The sequence below is a fragment of the Labrus mixtus genome, chromosome 13, assembly GCF_963584025.1.
Source record: "Labrus mixtus chromosome 13, fLabMix1.1, whole genome shotgun sequence".
Classification (NCBI taxonomy): Eukaryota; Metazoa; Chordata; class Actinopteri; order Labriformes; family Labridae; genus Labrus; species Labrus mixtus.
The window spans coordinates 26,819,208-26,840,796 of record NC_083624.1 but is presented as its reverse complement, the minus strand read 5'-3'; the positions used below and the strand labels follow the sequence as shown (position 1 = coordinate 26,840,796).

The 21,589-nt window shown below is 40.5% G+C and overlaps 2 protein-coding genes across 2 annotated transcripts in view; one reads left to right on the top strand and one right to left on the bottom strand.

Annotated features, from left to right (window-relative positions):
• The window catches only part of pde11a (phosphodiesterase 11a), a 50,116-nt gene extending 40,507 nt beyond the window's left edge, over positions 1 to 9,609 (top strand). The window contains exons 18-20 of the mRNA XM_061054505.1: positions 332 to 406; positions 2,617 to 2,700; positions 7,418 to 9,609. Coding sequence (XP_060910488.1) covers positions 332 to 406; positions 2,617 to 2,700; positions 7,418 to 7,630 — 372 coding nt within the window. The 3' untranslated portion in view covers positions 7,631 to 9,609. The remainder of the gene's footprint in view (positions 1 to 331; positions 407 to 2,616; positions 2,701 to 7,417) is intronic.
• An 865-nt stretch (positions 9,610 to 10,474) lies between these two features.
• Positions 10,475 to 21,589, bottom strand: part of agps (alkylglycerone phosphate synthase) — a 29,104-nt gene continuing 17,989 nt past the window's right edge. The window contains exons 15-20 of the mRNA XM_061054503.1: positions 20,873 to 20,942; positions 19,640 to 19,701; positions 18,724 to 18,813; positions 17,376 to 17,475; positions 15,916 to 15,973; positions 10,475 to 12,026 (exon numbers count right to left, since the gene is read on the bottom strand). Coding sequence (XP_060910486.1) covers positions 11,905 to 12,026; positions 15,916 to 15,973; positions 17,376 to 17,475; positions 18,724 to 18,813; positions 19,640 to 19,701; positions 20,873 to 20,942 — 502 coding nt within the window. The 3' untranslated portion in view covers positions 10,475 to 11,904. The remainder of the gene's footprint in view (positions 12,027 to 15,915; positions 15,974 to 17,375; positions 17,476 to 18,723; positions 18,814 to 19,639; positions 19,702 to 20,872; positions 20,943 to 21,589) is intronic.

Here is a 21,589-nt window from a genome sequence, read left to right as displayed (position 1 = left end):
TAACTGTCTGATATATAGTAATGCTAATAATAAAAAAATAGTGGTGTTAAAGAAAAATAACAGCAACTGTTTCCATTATTGGGACTTTCTTCCTCAATCAAAAACACCAAACATTTTCTGTTAGTCTTCTGAAACTGAATGTCTTCAGATTTTTGGGTGTTGGTCAGAAAATCAGTCCATTTTCTTCACCTTGGGCTGTACTGTGTCAAGCTTTCCTTACATCATATAGACCAAACAATTGATTGAGTCTTTGGAAAAAAATAAAAGGTCTTCAATCAATAAAATGATCGTTAGCTGCAGCCCTATAGGTTAATCTTCTCCCTCATTTCAGGTGGCTGAGTTGGTGACCAGCGAGTTCTTTGAGCAGGGCGACAGAGAGAGATCGGAGCTGAAGCTCACACCCTCAGTGAGTATATCCAAGCACCTCTGCTTTTTCTACTTTTGTGCAGTTTGTTTTCACCTGACCTACGAGTGAGCTGATGATGCTGAAGATAGATTTTCTCTGCAGTCTCCGAAAAAACACACTGACTGTGTAGGAAACATGAGCGCTTGTGTCTCGTAGTGCGAGAAAAGTGAATTGTCAGCGTGACCGCTCTGCTGCCTCGCTGCACAGTGCCAAGAGCAAATTGTAGACTGTGTAACAACCATTCTTAAAAAACAGAATCCTCTTACACAGGATTCAAAGCAAACACTGACCTCTCTACTCAGTCAACTGCAAACACACAATAAATGTTGGCGTCATTCACTTATTCTCACTTTGATTGTTAATTACTTTTATTTTTTCATATAGTTGTAAAAATAGCATCAAAACAAAAGAAGGGAGAGAAACGGTCCTAAAAGGGACGTTTGAATTCATAAGCTTTTTAAAGCCACAGCAGCACAACAGAGGAGCTCTGTGTGTTTGATTGAGGAGCTTTGAAGGCTCAACTGTGTTGCAAGTTCTTAAAGGGGGGGGACAAATCAGCAGCTTTCCGGGTGCAATTAATGGCCGTGGACTAATCGAGCCAGGCCACATTGCCTTCCCCTCTGATATAACTAATGCAGAAGCCTTAGGGTTGCAGCTTATGTCAAACCTTTACCGCTCTGTGTGTGTGTGTGGGTGTTTGGAAATGAAATATTAACTTCTAAGTTGTAGCCCAGTAACTATCTCTGAAGCACAGCCTCACTGAGGCTGCAGGAGAATGAGGCAGAACAGAGAGTGTAAGCTACATGAAGTGAATTGTTTTGAGAGCGGAGGGAGATTTTTTTTTGTCTTTAATCAAAGAGTTAACAGGAAGGAAGTATACAGATCCCTTACCTTAGTGAAAGAGTCCAAACAATAATGTTCAAATACTCCAGGCCATGGTTTTTATTGTCAGCAATAATTACTTGAGGTATTGAAAGGAAAATAAATCAAGCTCACAGGCTGACCAACATTGTAATAAAAGTAAAACCCTTTCAAATCCTGCAATCACCTCACAAACTGAACTGTTATTATTTCAGTCTAATCAATTTTTAACAATGCAACCTGTTCAAAATGAGTTATGCAACCCCTTCAGCAATTAGACATTAAAAAAGCATATTTGCTATTAGTATAATAAAAATATTGATAATTAGCGGCCATGAGACGATATAATATCGCCACACAAAATATTGCGATACTATGCTGTATTGATATTTTCCCACACTTCTAATACGTAGCATATAACTGCTGTAGATGTTCAATCTAAAACTAATTTGACCTTTTTTTGGACACATGTGGGTCAACAGAAAACACCAAGCATCATATTCTATAGAGAGCTGAGAGAGCTGACAATAGTATAGTACTTATCAAAACCAACGTTACAAAGTGCCTAAAAAAAAAAATCCAACAATAAAAAACAGGTACAAAGAACATCTTACAACATGAATAAATGAAACAATAAAACACAGCATGGATAAAAGCACAGAATTGACACTTGGAATTCAAGTTATTTAAAAGAAGATATTTCTGAGAATTTAACCTTTGAGCTCAGAAAACAGCTCTGTGTGAGCTTTGTGATCATGTTATTCCCATTAAATCCAAGGGGGAGGGGCTTAAATCGTACATTTAGTTTCAGAAGTGGTAGAATTCTCTCAAAACATAACAATAAATTCTTCATTTGATCAGAAAATGTCTGATTTGAATTCACTAATGGGGAGTGGGAGATGTATTTTTCTATCTTATATCTTCCTCTGACATGTGGAGTAAAAGTAGAAAAACAGTACCTCACATTTGTACGTAACCTCAAAGTTATTTAAACTTGTAAAGTAAATGTTATCACTTACACTCAAACTCTGCACTTTATCAGAATCAGAATCAGATTTATTGGTCAGGTATGCTTACACACACAAGGAATTTAACTTTGGTGAACTGTGCTCTCTTATGTACAGGTACAACATTAAATATCAACAATAAACATAATAAGAAAAGACTAATATTTACATGACTAAATATGAAACAGTGCAGTGGTGAATAGTGAAAAAGATGCTGAAGTTGATGATAATAAGAAAAATGCAGTTATGTGACAGATGGGTCAATTAAGATGTCACACTCACTAAGTTGTCAGGTGTGAGCATAATGTTGGTGAAAATGAAATCTGACTTTTTGTGTTTCAGGCCATCTTTGATCGAAACAGGAAGGATGAATTGCCCGGGCTGCAACTAGAGTGGATTGACGGAATTTGCGCGCCGCTCTACGAGGTAAATTGAGACTCAGAAATGCTTTGATGTCAGAAAGATTTGTAGTGAATAGTGAATTGTCCTGATTTTGTTATATTGTCTACATACTGTATGTCCTGTTTTGCTCTATTTTTATGTTTTCAATGTTTGTTTGTAATTTTCAATTGGGTACATTTTATTAGTGATAGTAAATATTCTTACTTTGTTATTTTTACTGTATTTTATTTTAACTTTGTTTAATCTCTTAAGGTGAGGTTTTGAGATAAGCCCTCACCTGCACATGTGTTTTATTTTTTATTTGTTTTAATATTCTGTTTAACTCTTCTTTCAAAAAATGTGCAAATAAACTAAAAACTAAACTAAACTAAACTAGGTATAGCTGCGAGCTCCTTCGCTCTCTGACATTCTTTGTGTCCTGTTTGTCACACATCCAACCTCTGACGTCAGTAGTTGCTATCCTTCCTCTCTTCTATTGTTTACCTGTACTGACGCCAGCAGATGAAGTTGTCCCTGTAGTTACAGATTTCCCTCTAAAAGAGACTTTTTTTCTTCTTCTTTTGCACTGAAAGCTCTCTGAAACAACTTCAAGGTTGCATCCTGTTCTTTTGAGAGGAGCAGAATGAGTTTGCTCTTTCTGAAGGCACGAAAAAGCTCAGAGGAAGTGGCGTGTGTACACAGAGCTGTGATGTGAGTCGGGTTAAATCCCCTCAGTCAGACAGTGTACTCTGAGCTTTGCAGCACAGTAATGAAATAAGCGACGTCTGACTCTTGACTGTAGCACTCTTCTTCTGACAATCTTCGGCTAAAAGCTAAAAAAAAAAGAGCTTGTTTTATTTCTTGACTCCGGCTGCACAAATGTAAGGTACACCATTAGAGAGCTATTGGTTATCGTTCAGGGACTTTAATGGAAACCTATACAGCCGGCCGAGTAATGCATGGTACAGAATATTATGTGCATGCGTGTGTCTGTGTGACGTCAAGAGAGACTCACAAGCCCCCCTACCCGTCACCGCCTGCAGCAGCAGCAGCAGCAGCAGCAGCTGTGTGGGAGAAAGACGCAGGCTGGCTCACTGAGCAGATCAGACCTGTTAGGAGATGAGGTGTGTCCGAGGTGAATCCACTAAAGCAAACAAATTGTAGAAGAATTCAAGGATAAAAAAAGGCAATTCATTCAAGACCCTGCCCTCCTTTTACGTTATATTAAACACATAACTCTGAGTCTTCATGAATAAAAAAACATCTATCGACTTATCCCAGGATCAGTGACCGAAGTCAGAGCAGACTAATCTCTGCCCGTCGCTGTATTCACCATTGTTACTGTTTGTGTAGTCGAGATAAAAAGCATCAAAGTGCTGTTTGTGTGTGTGTGTGTGTGTGTGTGTGTGTGTGTGTGTGTGTGTGTGTGTGTGTGTAGACTGCGTGGGGGATTCGTCTCCACACAGCCGTATATAAAGGCTGATGTTTGAAGAATGCAGATATGGAGCTCACGATCATGCTGCCAATTAAATTTGCAAAGGGGGGAGAACAGAGGGAGCTCAAAGGCGGCAATGTTTTTGTCAGTGGGCGGGGAGATCTTTCCTTCTTGATCTCGCTGATCTCCTTCTCCTGGTGGCTCGCTTCTTTGTGGAATATTAATCCCCCATTATGTAACCTTTCATCTTTACACCCCACCACATGACAGTGTCTCTCTTTTCCTCTGCTTCGGAGTTTTTTTTACCTTAGAAGGGAATAATGATGCTGTGCAAAAAAAACCCATTCCAGTGACCCACAGTGGGTACACATGTGGAGGAAGAGGAACGTTCTCCTCCTTTAACCTGCAGATTTTTGTGGGTCACATGCCATCACAGTGTGGTGATGCTTTCAATGATTAATTCAATTCAAATTCAAATTTAAATTCAAATTCAAATTCAAATTCAAATTAAAAAATACTTTACTCTAATAATGTCTTCAATGATTCTAGAAAAGTCAACAAATTCAATCAGCACTACTTCATACACAAAATAAACACAAATGACAAAGCTAGAAAAATAAGTGAACCTTTCAGACTCTAAATCAAATATGGACTCAATCCTAAATCAAATAAAATGGAGACCCATGTCTTACTGTAACACATCTCTGCACTGCAGGTAAACAGCATCATAATCAGCCACACACAATAATTACAAGATTATGACTTCACGCACAACTTTTAAAAACACCTCTTAGGACATATAATATATTTCTAATGAACAAATGTGGGCAGATGTTTTTGTTTGTTTGTTTGTATTTACAAAGAAAATCATCTTGGTGTCTGAACTCGGCCACATTATGAACTCTTTGTTCCGGGCGACCACCCACACACGTGTTTGAGTTGTTGGCATGAGGAAGTCAATGCAACCTCTGGAAGCAAATGCAGCTCAAATTTGCACATCTGCATTTAAAACACTGTTAATGGGCAGCTGTGATTTAATTTGACAGAATTGATTTTCCTTTCTTACATTCAAATCACAATCCAGAGTGTAGGTGATTACTTACTTTCCAAACTTTTGATTTCATTCAGTTTCATAACAGCTGAGTGTGAATTAATTAATATTACTTTGTGTGGGACCCATGCCCACATTTTATATTTCCATATGAAACGGGATTAATGAAACAATACCTAATTACATAATTTTATATCTATCTATCTATATATATATATATATGTATATAGTGAGTGTGAATGTATGAATGTTTCATTGTTTTGTATGTGGGACCCATGCCCACACCTTATATTTCCATATGAAACAGGGTTAATGAAACAATAACTAATTACAGTCTTCCCTGGATATCCAACAGACGTGGAACACAATCTCCCCCTCTCTCAGGTGATTTATGAAAAGGCTGGATGACGGCTTTGACTACACAAACACTTGCAGAGAAATGACAAAACGAGACTTATCTCAGTCATACATGTGCTTCTAATCTTTACAGCGCAGCCACATAATTGCCTTTAACTATAAAGCGACAGTATGTTGCTGTTATTGAGGAAGGGGGTTCTCTGTATTGTTTTATGTTTTGGTTTTTTTTTGTCCAGAAGGTGTATTTAAAGAATAATGTGCTGATTCTTCAGCATGTTTGTCGGATCGGACTACATGCTGTTCATTAGCACTTACTGACGTTGTTCCCTCCTCTGTAGATGCTTACGTTGTAATAACTCAGATGTACGTCGCTTTGGACAAAAGCATCTGCAGAATAAATTGTAGAATTGTAGAATTACGATCCATATGCCTCCTGTGTGTTATTACAATCAAGTGACAGAACTTAGCATAACATTAACTACAACAAAAAGTATGATAAATAAGGTCACATATCTTTACACTAAAGTAATTGTTCTGATGTTATTACTAGATTCCTCTATGGCCATATACTGTAACTATCTTGGTAAAAAATATTTTATTTGCTGCATGAGAGCAGAAAGGTTTCTTTCATCCATGAAGCTGGACCATATGTGTAAAAAATAAGCGACAGAGAAACCATCCATTGTCTTTGTTTTCTATGTGGACTACCTCAAGTTCTGCCTTTTTGCATCTTGCATCCCCTTTGTATTAAAGCTCCTGTGAGAACTTTTTTAACTGGTTGTGAAACTGTCTGAAATGAATACTGACACCTCTATATGACTTACAAAAGCAAGCAAGATTATCAATGAGAAGATTGATTCATAATATTTTGTTAATTTTAATGCCTGAAACTGTTGGCGCGGTGTAGGAGTCAGACAAACAGCATGCTGAAGAACCAGCCCTTTTTTAAAAAAAATTTCCACCCCAAATATTTATTGTGATTTCCATTTTACAAATTTAAAATGAGTAAGGGTGAGATATTTTTGTCAGGAAATACTACTTACAGTACACATGTACAGGACAAGATAGGAAAAGAGAGAAATCTGCCCACTTTGACCACAAGGGGCAGCAACATCAACACACCGCCAAAGCTCCTCAAAGGAGCTTTAAGATAAAAGATGATTGGGGACTAAAATAAAAAAGCAATGTGCCTTACTGTACATTCAATACATCAATATTCATTCATATTTGGTTTCAGTTGTAGAAATTTGGTGGTTTTCATATCTGGCTACCATCGAGTTTATCTTCAGATAAAGAGGAGCATCCTGAAGATTTTTGTAGCCTTTTTTAATAAATCTAAAACTAGTGCAAAGGTTTTCAAGATGGTTTATGGAATCTTTTAGGATTCTGGAAAAACCTTAGGAACAGTGGAAAAAAAAGAAGTTTTATCACTGTCTTTTGTGTTTGACTTTCTCACTTTCAAATCTGATGAAATCTAAGACTTGATAGGGCTGGGCGATATGGCCTTAAAATAAAATCTCTGATATTTTCAGATCTTGACTTCCTTGACAGAACTTGACTTCCAATTTGAATGATAGACATATGTCAAAGAAATGACTAAAAACAAGTTTTGCTTTTATTTTATAAATACAATTCAACAAAATCAAACTGAATTTCCCTTCAAAGATTATGTTAGTATCGCCCGGTCCTAGTTTGACAAATATAGTTTAGAATTATCATCCTAAAGTGGTAAGGATGGTTAGCCCAAAGCATTCTTGTGCACGAGCCAAACCTGATAGTGTGCTAAACCTCGTCAGTCAAATATTAAGGTTTTACAAACTGTGGCCTGTTTTGCCGTTGGTTATTTTTTTTTGAAAATATTTCTTGTATATTTTTCCTCTCTCATTGCTGTCTTCTTTCATCTCTCTCTCTCTCTCCAGACCCTCGTCAAATTGAATCCCAAACTTCAGCCGATGCTTGACATGATCCAAGCTAACAGGGCCAATTGGGAGGAACTCAACAAGAAGAGACAACATGGCCAGAGCGCCTCTGCACCACCGAGCCCCTGCAGTGGTGACAGCACAGATTCAAGCGGCTGCACGCCGTGTTGTAGCAGTGATGCTAATAGCAAACCATCCAAACCTGTTGGCTAGCTTCTGATGCAATCTGCAAGCTGATCTCATTAGCTTATTTATTCTGCAGGCCTGCAACAGAGGCCGCACGGTGCATGCAGAGGCACTTGGGCTCTGCTTCTCTTTGCTTTTGCTACGAGAGCTGAGCTTTAGACTTGAGTGTTGTCAAGGTTTTCCTGCTTCCTTCAGTCTTCCCATGCTGAAGACTGACAGAGCTGGGTTAGGCAAACTTGGCGGAGCAGTGACACATCAGCTGATGACACTATGTCAGAAAGGAAACTCAAACCACTGTGTCAACAAGTCAACCAGTGAGCTAACACAAACTGTTCTGGGCATTGCACACATTTTCAGCACAAAGGCATGGAGTATATTGGAGAGGAATGTTTGTCTCTTTTGTGGTCTGTTTTTGCTCTGGTACCTCCTTGTTGCCTGCATTTTGTCCTGGGTAACAGAAATATTTTTTGTAAATCTGTACAAAGCTTTTGAGTTATTTCAAAGTGCTGTTTGAAAACTATGTGAGCTCTGATGTGTTCTGTGGCTGTACAGTTTCTGAAGGATAAAGAGGTGCAGGAACATCAGGACCTGTGACAGTGCTTGCGATGCAAATTGAGCGCTCCTTTCCCTCCCTTCCTGTGCCTTGTTTCGAGATCCTGATGAAAAATGCATGAACACCTCACCAAGATTCTTAGGAAGTATAAATCCATGTTGAACCATGACATATTTTTGCCATATTTGTTAAACTAATGACTGCAGTTAGGTCTTGACCCCATGAAAGACACAAAGCATTATCATTAAATACTGAAAGAAATCTATTTTGCCCAATTTTATAAATGCAGGGTCTCACCGCTCACACACACACACACACGCATGCACACGCACACGCACACACGCACACACACACACACACACGCGCACACACACACACACACACGCACACACACACACAATGTGCCTTGAAGTAATTCTGATACCACATCATTTCTAAGCCTCACATAAACTCCTCACTAAACTACATTTAAAAAATAAAAGTTTGACATTTAAAGAAATACAATGTACTTGCTTTCTGGTCAAAGTGAGTTCATTTTTGTACCTTATCTTTCTAAAGTATAAAGCAAGCTAACAGTTAGCCTAGCTCATCACATAGTGTAAAAATAGGGAGAAACAGCTAGCCAGACTATTAATAAATGAACCTGATTGGCTCGCCCTTTCCACCTGTTTCTAGTCTTTTGTGAAGCTAAACTGGAGTTTCATTGAAGGACAACTACCTAGACGAACTGAATAATTCTTATGGAAGAAAAAGTACACAAAACTCTTTCCTAAAATGTCAGACTTTTATTTTAGACGTAGCCTGGGGCTTTTCTCAAAGCTCACAAATGCCACGCTAACAGCTTTGAAAATCTCCAAAACAAGACAGAAACCCTCAAACTTGTTCTACTGAAGTGCCCATGTTGTCACATGCTGTTATTCTGTTATTATTCTAGAAGTATTATTTGATTGGGTGGGGTATGCCTTGAGTTGTGTTGAAGCTTTGTTCAGTTTAAAATGTGACTGCACATTGTGTGGCATGGTGTGCTCCGCTGTCTTTTAGTTTCAGAGCTGAATTGAAGTCGACCAGAGACATTATGAATTTTGCATGTTTTATGCAGTATTAGATCCAAACACTTGCTAAGGATGTAGCAAACATGTGGGCCAACAAATACCTCATATTTTTGAACTTCCTCAGTAAACACGTGACGTCGTCATCTGAAATGCATGATTTAAACTCTATTGCATCATGTTAGGTGAATTATGAATATCGCTGTTCTATTTTTCTATTTGGTCTCCAACTTCTACTTGTCTTTTTTGCTATGTAACATGCTCCTTGTAGGCTACTTCTTCCCTCTTCCATGATGGACTCTTACATTTATTTATGGCAGGCTAAACTGAAGGAAAGCTACGGCATGAAAAGGCTAATGTGCGATATTTCTGTTCCGAGTTTGAATAAAATATGCTGCTATCTGTCTTCTGGTTTGTTCTGATACTTAAAGGTACATTTACTTAAGCACTGTCAGTCTTGTTCTTTATTCTAGGACTTATTATTAAGGCTTACGTATACACTATCATACAGAGGGCAACCCGTTTTATAGTGGATGTAATATTATTTATTCATGCCGAGATATTGTCATGTGAAGTCGTTTCCACATTGTTTCTCGGTGCAGTGCTGACCTCATGTGGACAAATGTAGAATTACATATAAAATGTATCTGGATGAAATGTAGCAGGTGTTTGCACATTTCATTGAGAAACATTTGAAGCCATTTAAAGAAATATGGATATGGTCAGGTTAGAAAGATGACATAATGAAAAAAGGAATTAAATGCAAGCATATAAATCTGTAACCAATACTCTACAGCAATTGATGAGGATTAGTGTTAAAGCCTAAAAGTCTTTTTGTCATATTTCTCTCTGATGTATTTTATTCATAATCCTCTGTATTAAACTGTGAGGAGTGGGATATCTGCAGTGCATTTCAGCATCCAAGGCTGAGCTGTGCTGCTGCTGATAGGTGGCGGTGACGTCAGCAGGCAGTGTGTAGGCGGCTGTGTGGGTGAACATGACTCCCAAATGAGCCTGTGTGTAGCAAAAAGAAAGAAAATCCTTCCTGTCAGGAAGCAAAACACCAACTCAGTTAACATCCTCTGTGCTGGATCACCTTGAGCTCATTGTGGTCACAGGTAAGAGGAAAACAAAAGGCTGCTCCTGCTGACCCCCCGAGCTGTGTCTGACAACATAAATAAAAGGCTGCGAGGAAGGAGCGGAATTGGAAATGATGTATGAGAGAGGTCAGGAGGTTTCTGCTCTCTGAACAAGGAAATCAACAACTGGGATGTTTTAGTTCAATTTATTGCACAAACAGCATTGACAAAATGTACTTGATGTTACTACATTGTTAAGAGAAGTGGAAAATAACAAAAAAGGGAACATCATAACATTAGGAACTTCTTTAGACACGGTGGTAAAATGTGAGATGATGGGTCCCTAAATAAGTCATTTTTGATTTTGGGGGAATTGATGAATTAGAATGACATGATGGTCCCAAAAAGCTTGGCTCAAAAGAGGGGAAATTCCTAAGCACAACTGCTCTCTTAAAGCTTCACTTAGCCTCAAAATGAACAGTAGAACGATGACAAATGATACAAGTCTGGTATCAAATTTGAGTACAATACAGTATCTTCTTCAAAAACACCTCCATTCAGTACAAATGCACAAAAAAGAGAAGCCTTTCCAGCAGGGGTTTCTGGGAAATCTAACCATGTGGAGCAGAAATAAGTCAATACAGTGTCCTGAAAGTCTGATGTTCAACAGAAAGTATAGCACATGTAACAGTCACAAAAGGCTAACTTTTACATTTCTTACATCGCTCACGAGGGTTTGCATATAATAAAATACATTTCAGATGACGTTACAAAATGAGTGCACACAGTCAAATGTGTTTGCATGATCTGATGTGTTGTGAGTCTTTGGTACAATATGAGCACCGGGATCCAGAGGCCTTAAACTGCAGCCATGAATAAAGAACAGTTGTGACAAAAAACAGAAAAAGAAAACGCAACATTTTTTCCTACTTTGCTTTCTTAGTAACAAACAATGAAAAGGTAAGTAGAAAAACTCTACACACACACTAGGGATGATCTCTCTGTGTAATCACACCGGTGTCTTGTTAAAATCTGGTGGGGTGGAGGGAAGCTTTAGTCGTTCAAAAAGAGTCTCTTATGGCAAAAGGTCAGTACAAAAAAGGAAAGAGGGCAAGAAAATGAAAAACACAGAGAAGCTCATGTCCGGGTTCATTTTGCTCTACAAAGTGAGTCGAAGGAGAAGGGGAAGGCAGACAGAAGCTTTAGAAAGGCACAAAGCGCATTCACCTCGAGCTTACCGCTAAAGAAGTGCCACACGCGCACACACACTCACATACACACGAGAGGAAAGTAAAAACAAACTGATTCATTTGTTGACAAGGATATCAAGGAAAAGTTTCAATGTAATGTAAATGTGAGAAAATCAAAAAGTTAAATTGCATTGTGGCTGTAGCTCCAAACAAGCTGCGGTCATGAGCTCGAAGGAGCCTCACTGTGAATGATTGTTACAGCATGTTAAGTGCAATATAATGTCAAAGAAAAAAAAGGTTTGGGTGAATCGATAAATGGCACCGAGTGACACTTTATGATGAAAAAAGACAACATTTTAAATTCACATTTTAGTATCTATTAACCCAAAATGCACACAATGCTTTTAGAAAAGGTGAGCTAAAGGTGGAGTTAGAGGAGGTTCCTGTTGCCGAAGATGTTTTGGGGGTCCACATAGTCCTTCACGGACTTGAGCATCCCCATGCCGACGCTGGAGACGGTGTCTCTCATCCACTCCTTCCGAAGTTTGCCCACTGAATGACAGAGGAGAGAAAAATAAATAAGTCAAGACGAAGGAAGAGGACCGAGGGGGGAGAAACGGAGGAATCGGCACGGCTGATTGCTCAGCAGGCTGCTGGGAGCCAATCAATCTTGTGAGAGTGAGTGAATAAACAGAGGGTGATAAATGCTTTTATTCAGAGAGGAGAAATGTTTTGCATGGCATGATTTATGGAGCTCAGCAGACTATCAAACTCATTAGGCTCTGTGTGTTCCCAGAGGAGGGGCCGGCTGGCGGCTGTAGCGCTCCATCCCCGGCTCCCTCTGCTCTTTGAGCCACTGCTCCCCTCCCTCTCTCCCTCCAGAGTCACCGGAGCGGCGTTTTTTTCTTTCTGTGTTTTGTGTCTTATTGTGCACACGAACGCACTCCTCCAGCTGACCCACAAGGCTGCTGTGTGCCAGCCCGTCCCCCCAACCAAGATCTGTGCCCCCCGACACCGGCCTGATCACCGACAGGGTGCCAAAGCAAACCATGGAGCGACACACAATGGTTCTCTGTCAGCGGGACTTTGGCTCCAAGATGCTCCTCCTCCTCCAGATCCTCAACCTGAGGAGCGAGAGGGACTGTGGCATCAAGCCTAGCGAGGGGGGGGGGGGGGGCTATTGCTTTACCAGCTGTCCCGTCCAACATACTCCAAGGCGTCTGTAGCCGACAGGTTCTTAGTGGAGAGTCTAGAGCCAGTGAGAGCTCTGGAGACTGTGAAGGACTGAGGAAACCACAGGGATGAGCCTGACTCATGTTTCAGAACCTCAATGTAAAATAATAAGATGGAAACTTTTACACCAAATGTTAACAGCCGCAATCTTTACACTAAGGCTCATCTCAGAATTTTTACGTAATCTAGATCACAGCAGTTTAGCGGATGATTTTAATTTTAATTTTATTTCCATTTATTAAAGTCTAGACAGTAAAGACGGACAAATAAATGTTGAGTGTTCAGTGAATAAAAACCTATAGACCTATATAGAAATATAGACTGAGTTAAGAGGTACAATATCAGGCGGACGGTGGTATTAGCTTGTTTTTAATCTCGAATTGTAAAATTTTTTGTTGTTGATAAAATAACCTTGATCATGGTTTTATTAATTTTTTATTTACAGCTAATTACTTTTGAAGGGATTTTAAAAAATGTCTTTCCTAAAGGGTGAATCCTTCACTAGGTATCACAGTCCAAATGATTAGCCTTTAAAAATCCAAAAATAATCAATCAACAGTCAACTGAGAGAAAAAAAAATCCAAAAAGCTGGTGAGGTTTCTTAAATGAGGGATTTGCTGCTTTGCTCTTGTTTTGATCTGTGAAATGGAACGGTTCAGTGATGTGAATTTTTTTCATTTTAAAAATGTCTTTAACAGAAATATAAATTGATCATTAAAATAATGAGTAATAGTTGCAACCTGTATGTGATGTTGCATTCTAAAGCATGCATCAACAGAAGGAGTTTTCAGTCTAAATGTGGGAACCAGTTATAAGTCACTTATTAAATGAAGCAAAGACCTTCTTATCAAAGAACTTAAAGTTAGCTAAACTAAGAATGAAACAAGAACTGTTAAAGAAAACACAACGGCTGACACAAGAAGTCAGTGTGAGGTGATAAAACGTGTCAGAGTGAGGTAAATGTTAACTTTTGGAGGTCATGTACACTTTGAGGAAACACTCCATATCTATCCTCCTAAAGTTTAAAAAGATAAACCTGAGAACGGAGCAGCTCAGAACAGGTGCTGCTCGCTGAGTGAACTCATAAAAGCCGACCTGTAACCACACAAGATTAGAGACAGAGGCCTGAAAACACAAAGGTGTATGCTGGGAGTTTTCACACGCCTCTCCTACATCGCTTGCAAAGGGGGCTTGGATGCTAATAGGGCATGTTGGGAAGGCAGCGTGTTGCCGTGTTATCAGCCAGGAAACCCAGATGGGGGATCTGCAAAGAGGCTGGTGAGGCCCCGTCTCCTGACAGAACAGGGCAGACAAGCGGGGTCACAGGGGACTCCTGATAGCACACACACACCTCCAGATGGTGACAGAGGGACCAATCAGCTGCTGCCCAATAACTAAGAGAGTACCCTGCTCCCTTCAACCTCCTCCTCCTCCTCCTCTGCAGGCCTCCCTCCTCGTCACACCTCCGTCCCTCCCTCCTCTCAGGAAATGGAGAGAAAACAGAAGGTGCTGGGACTGCATCATTGCCTCCATCACTGTGATAATTTACACATCTATCTTGTCATATGCTCTCTTTTTCGCTTGCTATTGCAATCAATCTCAACAGACTCGCTCTGCGCAGCTGAGACATGCAAAGAAGTGCAGGTAGTTATTTCAGCTATGACAGATTTTTTTCTCTAGAAAACAGCATCTTTTTTTTTTTCCTGAGTGGGGAGACTCTGGGGTGAAACACAAGTTGGGAACTTCACCACATTAGGTCATTTTTTTTTTATCTATCTCCAAAGGGTACGAGTTTGTGTGGTGTTATGATTGGTAGTTAGCTAATCTTGAGCTGTGTGAGGCCACAAAGTTTGTGTGTAAAAATGCTAGACAGACTGGGTTCCCCTCACACAACAGAGACAATAGAGACCAGGCCAAGTCTCAACGCCTCGACATGCAGCTCCCCGCTCTCCTTGGTTCTTCTCTGACAAATGGGGGGTCAGCACATGAAAGACGCAGTGAGCCAGCGGCCCCTGTGTTCATGTGATATGGCTGAGTATTGGCTGAACACTTTGGTGCAGGGCTGATAGATGGATGACTCTGTGGGTGATGGATGTTCAACAACTCTTCACCACTGTTTGACCTAGTTGAAGAGGACATTTCTTCTGAAGGTCTGACTTCAAGAACCACTGGATAATCAACAAATATCTGCACGTTTACCCTTAAAAAGTGATCAATCTTTTGTTGTCAAAATGATCTAAATTTCTGTGTCAGACGCCATGATAGCGTTAGCTTGAGTATTACATCTCAAACACAAACAGGTAGCCACCTCTACACGCCCAGATTCCCTTACCTACGCCCACGCAGCAACAACACTGACCCGCTGTAAACACAAGGCCACAAAAATGTATATTTCCCTCTGTCGCCCTCCCACCTCCAATCCTTGACTGCATCTGTTTTGTTTGATACACAAAACCCAGAGAAACTAGCTCCATTTGTCAAGCGCTGATTGTGGGCAGACAAACCAGCCTGTCTGCGCCCAGATAGCAGAGCCTCGCTGTTATTAATCACAATTACAGAGTGGGCCTCGCACGCTGTGGCTGCATCAATATCCCCTCATCCCCTCCCCTCTGTCACCTCCCCATGCTGCTCGGGGTGGCCCGGGCCACCGTTTGGAGGTCAGCGTACAGCCTCCGATAACGGCGGCATCATTTACCCCGGCCTCCACACGCCTCCTTTTTATTAGCAATCTTTTAATTTTGAAGCCGTCCCCCGCCTTCAGGAAAAATTGTGATTTAATATCGCAGCTGATTCACTGCATACTGTTTTTGACAGGAGTGATGAATAGCCTGAAGTGATGTATGAAAACAGCGAGGCGGATGGCAATATAGATAAGGCAGCCATTTCGGTTAGCCCTGATGGGGCCCAGAGTTGTTACCCCCCCCGCTCACGTTTCATTTGGTCACTGCTGAAATGAACAAACAGCCGAGTCAGAGCGATTCATCTGAGCAGGGGAACAGATTCTTGGACATGTGAAGGAAGCAATGAAACATTTTCTGACCACATGAACATTTGTCGTCCGACTGGTCGCCTCGCTCGCTGGCATGGAAGAGCATTGTGGGAAATCTGTCACTCTATGAAACCTTTTTCAGGTGAGAATGTTGCAATAATCATGTCCCAATTCAATGTTCTACTCATGAAATTAACAGAACATTTTCAGCTGTAGTACCTCCATGGTGATGTGACAAACTCCCTCCGTTGGCAAGAATCTCTTCTCTGGCTGCATGCTGGGAGGAAAAGAAAAAAACTCAATCATATTCTGACAATGACTCTGCTTTGTTTGATTTAACACAAGATGTAGTTAACAGGGGTGGAACAAAATATATAGATACAGCAACATATATCATTATTCTGACTCTATGGTAAAAATGATTAAATAACTGGTGCTAAATATCGACATTTCAATAAAAATACATTTAGCTACTAAACACATTTCCCCCCGCCACAGCGTCATGACTCTACACTGACATGAACGTGAAAAGAAGTGGATTGGGTGATGGAGAAGTTGACAATGCAATAAAAGAAGAAGAAGACTGCGGGATGATACTGAACAGCAGTGAAAGAAGTCAAAGATTGAAACGTGATAAGAGGTGAAACTGAAACCGAAAACAAGTGAATACATCAAATGACATTTCAAAATCACTTTCCCTTTTAATCCTTTGACCTCCACACTAACAAATCCATTTGCAAAAAATCATTTGTTGTAAAATTGTGTTCCTGCCTCTTCATTAAGCAACATTTCAGGTTATATTTTTCAGATTACCCAATCAGGAAGCAGATATGCAGGTATGCCTGTTTAGGGTTACTTTGGGCATGAATGGATTTCTTTCATTTCTGCAACAAAATGTTTAGTTTTTTCATATATAAACATCACAGAGAGAAGAACTTGTTAAAATAACCTATAATTTATTTAACAAACTGAATGAGTAGCAATGGTTAGAAAAGGTGAACAAAATAAGAAATGAGTGACTTGAGCCAGGCCGTTTGTGTAGACTGGCAACTCAACCGAGCGGTCAACCATGTTTTCTGAGGAATCGTAGATATATATTTTATTGTCAAATTTATTTCCTTCAACTAAAATATGATTGTTAGAGGGTCTACAAATGATATGTGAAAATATTTGTTTTTTTTACCTGGATGTTTGCTCTTGTTCTGTGAGATTTTTGAGGAGCTGTTCAGCACCGAGTCACTCCCGGTATTTTCCACAGTTTTAAGACAATGATAATTATGTACAGCAGCGCCACCATTGGACATAATCAGAGTTACATACACTATTCACTAAGGTAAAAGAGGATAAACAGCCAAAGATAGGTTTTCAGAGATTTAAATACAGCAATATGGCGGCGGAAAAAAAGGTCAACTGCGTGGTTACAATGCAACCACGCGAAAGGGGGGACATTTTTTATTCTTCAGTTAATCAGATATCGTGATCTAACATTATATTATTGTCTTGCAATATATCGATTGTTGCAGACTGGCTGTATCATGATATTATTGTTACCATGCTCCTGTATTGTGGGTCATATCATACTGTGTCATATCATATTGTGAGTTACCCTGAAATTCCCACCCCTAGTAGTTATAATGTAAAGACAGGACGGTGCATGAAAGCTAAGAAACGGGTCGTACCTCCACTTGTTCATACACGTGCACTGGTTCACTGAGTCCTCTGTAGTTAAAGGCGAAGTAAAAGTAGACGCAGGCACCGGCGTCGTACGTCTGAGTCACCCTGTGAGACAAACAGGAAGTACGTTAGAACGAGCTCTTAATGTTTCTACATGTGCTCTGAATATTGACTGTAATTATCGAGGAAGCAGTCTTTAGTCAGGATGTTTTATTTTGGTACAGTCGATGCATTCCCCTCAGTAATAAGAAGACAAAGTAAAGTGGGAGGTTTGTCTTCTTCTCAGTGAACCCTGACCTCAAATCCACTCGTGCTTTGCAGAAGCAGGCGGAGCACTGAAGCACTCTTGGCTTTTATAACATCATTGTCAGACATCAGATGCTTTTACTGAATCATCTGAGCCACATGTGTACTGCAGTAAACGGGATGACTCAACTTTAATGTGGAGCAGAGAGTGTGTCCATTTGTTCTCAGACACAGAACAGTTTAACTATACTGATAATAAAGATGCTGTTATACATTTTTTTTAAAAGATTCTCTAGTTTGCATGTTTACTATGTGGCCTCGTTCCCTTTAGAGGAGCGGGCTTGCAGAGCCCCGGTTAATTTGACATGGCCCATCACCTGGCACGCTGACTCCTCTAAAGGTTAAATGGACAAATCAATCATGTGACAGACTGTGGCCGGGAAATGAATGGCTGGAGCATAATCAGGCTGAAGCCTAATCTGTCGGCAAACGGAGAGCAGGAGCCTGGTGCTCCTCAACGGGCTCGCCGCCTGCTCCTTAGATTGTCTGTCTGTGTGACTGGCCTTTGCTAGACTAACAGGGGGTCAGGTTAGGACCGGGTTTGCAACCTTTCTGTGGTTTTTAGGCAAAATGTTGAGTATTTGTGGATTTTTTTTTTTTTTTTGCAGAGGCCATGGGCTATAAATAAATCTTTTGGAATATATACATTTTTTTTTTTTTACTTGGGGTTGGCAGGAACCCTGGCAGGTTGATAAAAGTCTGAATCACAGATTTGCCCTCTTGCATTGACACATGCAGCTCCACCTGAAATTTTCGGTATATTTTCAGGAGTTTTCTGTTTGTGTGAAAACAGCATCAAACATCAGCTAATTGTCTATGAGCAGAAAGCCACAGTTTAAAACAACTCAAAAAGGCTCTTTGTTTTTGAGAAAACCTAAAATAATGGGAGCCTCATCATTTTGTGTGTCCTACTGTTAAGTGATAAATGTTTTCACTTTAGTGGGGTGGTAGGATGAAATGGAGTGACTTTTTTTGGGATATCAAGGCCTGATGAGTAAGTGGAAAAGGTTATTTTGAAAACATATATTGAAAGGATCACTTGCATACCTGCATGTGGATAACGGTGGAAACTGTACTCCTCTGTCTTTACACTCTCGAGTAATGCGCGCCTTCACATTCCGGCAAATGTCCAACACCCTGGAGAAAAAATGAGAGAATTTGAGATTTCTTTTTTAAATTAAACATGAAACAGATTTACAAAATGATTCTGAAACTTCATGGCAATACTCCTAACTGTGATCTTTGTGTATATTTAAAAAGTATAACAGTATGTACAAGGAAGTAATACAAAATGCAAAATTAATCAAAGACAGAAAAAGACCATGAAAGAGGAGGAGGAGGAGACTGGCTAATATGACGACCACAGTGGGAGAGGTTCCCACTGCTGTGGAAATGGCCGCCAGTCCTGAGCATGTGCAGCCATGTGTGGAGGGGGGAGGATGGCGAGGAGGGCAGGTAATGAGCCAGGCACATATGCTTGCCTCAGTGCCTGATCTCTTGGTCTCTCCCGACAGGCATGTTACACAACACAGAGCTGTGTGTGTGTGTTTGTTTGTGTGTGTGCATGTTTGTGTATGTGTTAGTGTGAGGGCATGTAGCTGTGTGAAAATGATGATAAACCCATGTAGAAAATGCACAAGACACTATATGAGGATGTGAGAAGAGTATGTTCACTTTTAGCCACACACAGATACAGGTCTCTCATACTATGTTGGTGTGTCATTAATGTTTTTTTTTGTAAGGAGAGGAGGAAAAGCTTCCACCAACGCAGAGCAGGATAATGGGGGGGCATGAAGGTGAATATCAAAGACAGAGCTGAAAAGAGGGAAAGAGGAGCAGGAGGGAGACATAGGACTCTATGAGGCCTGACTGTGTGGGAGGAGAGGAGTGTGGGAAGAGAAATGTTTACAGCCATTTAAATCAAACAGAGAAAGAAGCCTACAGCTTATAGCTGTGCATTTACCTGTCCCAAGGCACAGAGGTTTCAAAGGACTCCCCGATCACATAGTAGTCCATCCCCAAATCCTGTGTAGGTTACAACATCAGTATTAGTGAAAAAAACCCTGAATTCTATTCATTTAAATGCAAACAAGAAACCAGGATACTTGGAGATATTAATGTAATCTAACGTAACATTTACATGCACAGTGGTTCCTGTAAAATCCAAAGAAAGTGTAAAGCTGTAATCATTAGATTGTTTCTACCTGTCCTCAAAATAGAAGAAGGTGCAACGGGTCGACGACACGTTGTGTTGTGATAGCTCTTTTCCCCCCTAAAAGCATGAATCTTCATTTTTAGCTAGTTAAGTCTTTTGAAAAAAAAAAAAATATATATATTTTTTTTTTTGGGGGGGGGGGCAATTTTTGCTTTTAATTGGTAGGACAGCTGAAGAGAGACAGGACATGTTGGAGGGAGCGGGGGATGACAATTCAGCAAAATGCCAAGGCTAGATTCGAACCCAGGGCGGTTGCAGCAAGGACTACAGTCTCTGGACATTTCACACGCGACATAACCGCAAGCCCATCAGGCGCCTTGTTAAGACATTTTCAAACTTAGTAGCTCTAATGAGTAAGTGTGGAAGGAACTTTCAAACATTAATACAATAGAAATGTTTTAAGAGATCTTTGTATCTCTGTCCTCTTCAAAAAGTCCACAGAACTGTTTGGTCCAAAAACAGCTGTATACTGTTATTTGCTAACGTTTACAGTGCCTCAATAACAGGAAGGATGTTTTTCATATCCATGTTTAAGAAATCATATAAGAGTGACAGTCCTGCAGTAACACTACATAGAGCGCACTTGAAAAAGCTTATCTGGTAGTGGATGGTCTATTTTGCATTCATAGGTCATAAAGCAGATCAAACCCTAACCAGTTAAAAACTCCTCCCAGTAGGATTCGTTGTGTTTAAACTCCCTGCAAGTTTGTGTGTCTGTATGATCAAAGGCTCTCTGACCGGACTGACCCAAGACAACTCTCTATTGTCATTTTCACTGCAGCCGCTGTGCCCTCCTCCTGATGAAGATACCTCGGTGTTTTACACCCTGACACAAACTGTGACCAGATCAAATCAGAGACCTCCTAGGGTCACATTCTGCAGCGCTCACTCTCGTCTCTGCTGTCAGACTGAATCCTCCCCGCCCGCCCCACCTGCCCATCAGCTCAGGCAGAAAAAAAAGCCAGAGGAGGAGTGACCCACCCGGAGGTAAGCGATGACGAAGGTCAACATGTAGCCCCTCTGCCCATTGTCCTCTCCAGCTGCCAGGCCCCTGGAAGCAGATAACAGGGTTAATATTTAACAGCTCTTTTCTTTTAGCTTTGTTGCTCAGACCGTGGCGCTCACAACAGCAGCCTGGGAGCCTGTCAATCCAACAATGTACAGATCAATGAAGCCATGCTCCGTGCATCGCCACAGGTCAGCCACACATCCATCACCTGCAGTGGGTAATCAAATTTTCATCCAGCACCCAAACTAATCAGGCCAAGCTCATTACAAAATCACTATATGGATTTTTTCACCCTTCTCCCTGTTTCTCTACACTGCAAGAAAATATTCCTCACAGAACCGATCCAATCCATCACCCGCACTTGATCTGATGGATGATGGCGATTTATTAGAAATAATGCAATAAAGCAGAGGATGCTGCATGTAACTGACAACTTTCTCATGATTTAATTGCTGGCTATTACCAGGGCAGTGCTCCAGATACCTGCTGGTCTGGGCACAGGGCCAAACACCAACAACAAATAGAACCAATAGGAACTGCTCAGTGTAATATTGTGTTGCAATGAGCTTTCTCTAGCAGCATACATTTAAAGATGGTCTGGGACTCATTCATATCAACTTTTATTTAAATTCATGACATATAATGTCGGAAAAATTTCCTCAGCGATTGTCACAGTTTCATTTTTATTT